The sequence below is a fragment of the Empidonax traillii genome, unplaced genomic scaffold (assembly GCF_003031625.1).
Source record: "Empidonax traillii isolate 1590-97213 ecotype Southwest subspecies unplaced genomic scaffold, ASM303162v1 scaffold5690:size7432, whole genome shotgun sequence".
NCBI classification, from domain to species: Eukaryota; Metazoa; Chordata; class Aves; order Passeriformes; family Tyrannidae; genus Empidonax; species Empidonax traillii.
The window spans coordinates 4,784-7,432 of NW_020960883.1; the positions used below are offsets into that span (position 1 = coordinate 4,784).

The 2,649-nt window shown below is 42.1% G+C and overlaps 1 protein-coding gene across 1 annotated transcript; it reads right to left on the reverse strand.

Annotated features, from left to right (window-relative positions):
- Positions 1 to 607: 607 nt before the first annotated feature.
- On the reverse strand, positions 608 to 2,597 carry LOC114073215 (mucin-5B-like; the record flags this gene model as incomplete). The annotated part of the gene is made up of 3 exons (XM_027911002.1): positions 608 to 940; positions 1,148 to 1,312; positions 1,794 to 2,597. Coding segments are annotated over 3 exons (1,244 nt in total), but the record flags the coding sequence as incomplete, so codon positions are not given.
- Positions 2,598 to 2,649: the final 52 nt, after the last annotated feature.

Sequence of the window (2,649 nt, forward strand, 5' to 3'; positions counted from 1 at the left end):
TTCATTGGAGTGTGTAGTGTGGATTTACATATGTATTTTTAATACTTACGGCATTTAAATTCAGGACAACATGGGTCTTTTTGTGGTAGTACAGCCATGGAAACAAATCCTAGGTCACAAGTTGTTTCCTGAGTTGTTTGGCATGGGAGCGGCTGGCACTGCACAGTAGCAGTGAGGGAGTCACAGACACACTCCTGGCATTCACTTCTCCATTTCTCTCCAGGCTGAAAATATGTAAATTATTTATTCTTAAATGCTCCTTCTAGCCCTAGTTGTTTTGTTTCAACTTCAGATAGATTCTCAAAATTGGTGGGAAGTTCAGATCAGAGTTTTCTTAGCATACTATTAAGAGCATACTATTAACGCTGAGAACGATTTTATTCTGCATAAAAAGAAGTATATTTTACTTTTCATCGATAGTCTGCCTATTTCTATGACATTTAAATGTCTTTTATTAAAAACAAATGGTCTACCATGGTCTGCCATGGTCTTAGTGAGTTTTTCCACCTCTAGATTACTTAAAAGCCTGGCAATGCCAGGTTAAAGAATTGTGTGTTATCAGGTCATTAGTTAACACAACCAACTTCCTTATTGACATACATAGAGGTTGATTTGAATTGGCTATTAGAGGACAGAAATTGGGCTGGTTTTGCAACAGTGGTATATTAGAAAGTAAGAAGGGGAACCACCTTTCGTGGAGGATTGACATCAGTACAGTTTCTTTCTGCTGAAGTTGTGAGGGATGTTGCTGTGGTTGGTGAGGCAGAAGACAATACGTGGCCTGTGGATGAGGTGCCTTGTGTTGTAGTTGTTGAAGCGACTGAAGGGGCAGGAGTTGTCAAAGGACACGGCCCCTGGAATGGCTCAATTTCGCATTCCTTGCTGCAAAGTGCATAAAAATTACAGCCAGCTCTGTCTGTTCTGTTGTATACCACTTCGCCTGTAGATGAAAATTGGAGGAGAAATTGCAAGACCAATGAAAATACTTAGGGAAAAAATCAAGAAAATATTGTGAAAATATAATGTGTATTCATCCATAAAAAGTTCTATGTTCAGATTATTGTGAGTGGTTATCTTTAACTGAATAGTGTTTTAAGGGTTTATATTGCTTACAATTTTTTTTTTTAATCAAAAATAAGACACTTACCAGGAGAAAATAAAGTATCAAATACATGACAAAAGCATGGAGTTACTCTGCTGGACGTAACGGGGGTACTGGCTTCTGTTGTCACAGATATGCTGGTGGAAGAACTGAATACTGCAGAAGTGCTTGTTGTAATATGACTTGATCGTGATGTACCAGTTGTAGCAACTGTTAAATACAAGTAATAATTAAATTTGCAGCACAGGATTTTTATGTAATAATTTTAATAAATTCAAGAAGTATTTTCAGCGTTCAGGCAAATCAATCAAATATTTGTTGCATTCAAATATTTGACCTATTCATAAGTGGAGATTGTGAAAATTTTTTAGTTATACATTGAATACTGTGTGGCATCTGGCAAATCTTAGGGCATTTAGCTCTAAAGTTTTCAAAGGTTTCAATATCACCCCTTTCTGCCCTGAATTAAGGGTTAGTACTATAAAACTAACTGAGTTGTATAACACGGATACTAGAGGCAGAGAGGCAGATTGATTAAAAACTGGTTTATGCATTTGAGGAAATAGAGATGGTCACAGAATCATGCAGTCACAGATTCACTTAGGGGCAGAAATCACAGAAAAAACTGATACAAATGCTGTTCTAAAGAAAAATCAGAAAATAAACCTTAAAGAGGTAGAAAATGACATACCTGGACTGACTGTGGGACTAAAAGTTGTGGGAAAAACAGTGGTAGCAACACTTTCTGCAGTAGAAGAAACAATTTCAATAACACCTATGGTGCTTCTGGTTCCAGATTGAGGAACAGTGGTAGTGGGGACAGCCGTGGTGCCAGCGGTGCTTCCTATTTTTGCTTCAGGAGTTGTGGAAGCAGTAGTGGCAGAAGTTGGAGGTTGTGTTCCTGCAGTGGAGGTTTCACCTGGAACAGTTTTGGCTGAGGGTGTTGTGGTGCTTCCTTCTGTAGTCCTGAGGGTGCTGGCAGTGCTGGTGGCTGGTGTGGGCACTGATGGTGTGGGAGTGATGATGACAGTGGTGCCTTCAGTCTGAGGGGGAGAGGTCCTGGTGGTGGTCACAACAACTGTTGTTCCTTCCTTTGTTGGGCGTGTGGTAGTGGGGACAGCCGTGGTGCCAGCGGTGCTTCCTATTTTTGCTTCGGATGTTGTGGAAATGGTAGAGGCCGAAGTTGGAGCCTGTGTTCCTGCAGTGGAGGTTTCACCTGGAGCAGTTTTGGCTGAAGGTGTTGCAGTGCTTCCCTCTGTGGTCCTGGAGGTGCTGGCAGTGCTAGTGGCTGGTGTGGGCACTGCTGGTGTGGGTGTGATGATGACTGTGGTGCCTTCAGTCTGAGGGGGAGAGGTCCTGGTGGTAGTTGCGATTGCTGTTGTTCCTTCCTTTGTTGGGCGTGTGGTAGTGGGGATGGCCGTGGTGCCAGCGGTGCTTCCTATTTTTGCTTCGGATGTTGTGGAAGCAGTAGTGGCAGAAGTTGGAGGTTGTGTTCCTGCAGTGGAGGTTTCAACTGGAACAGTTTTGGCTGAAGGTGTTGCAGTGCT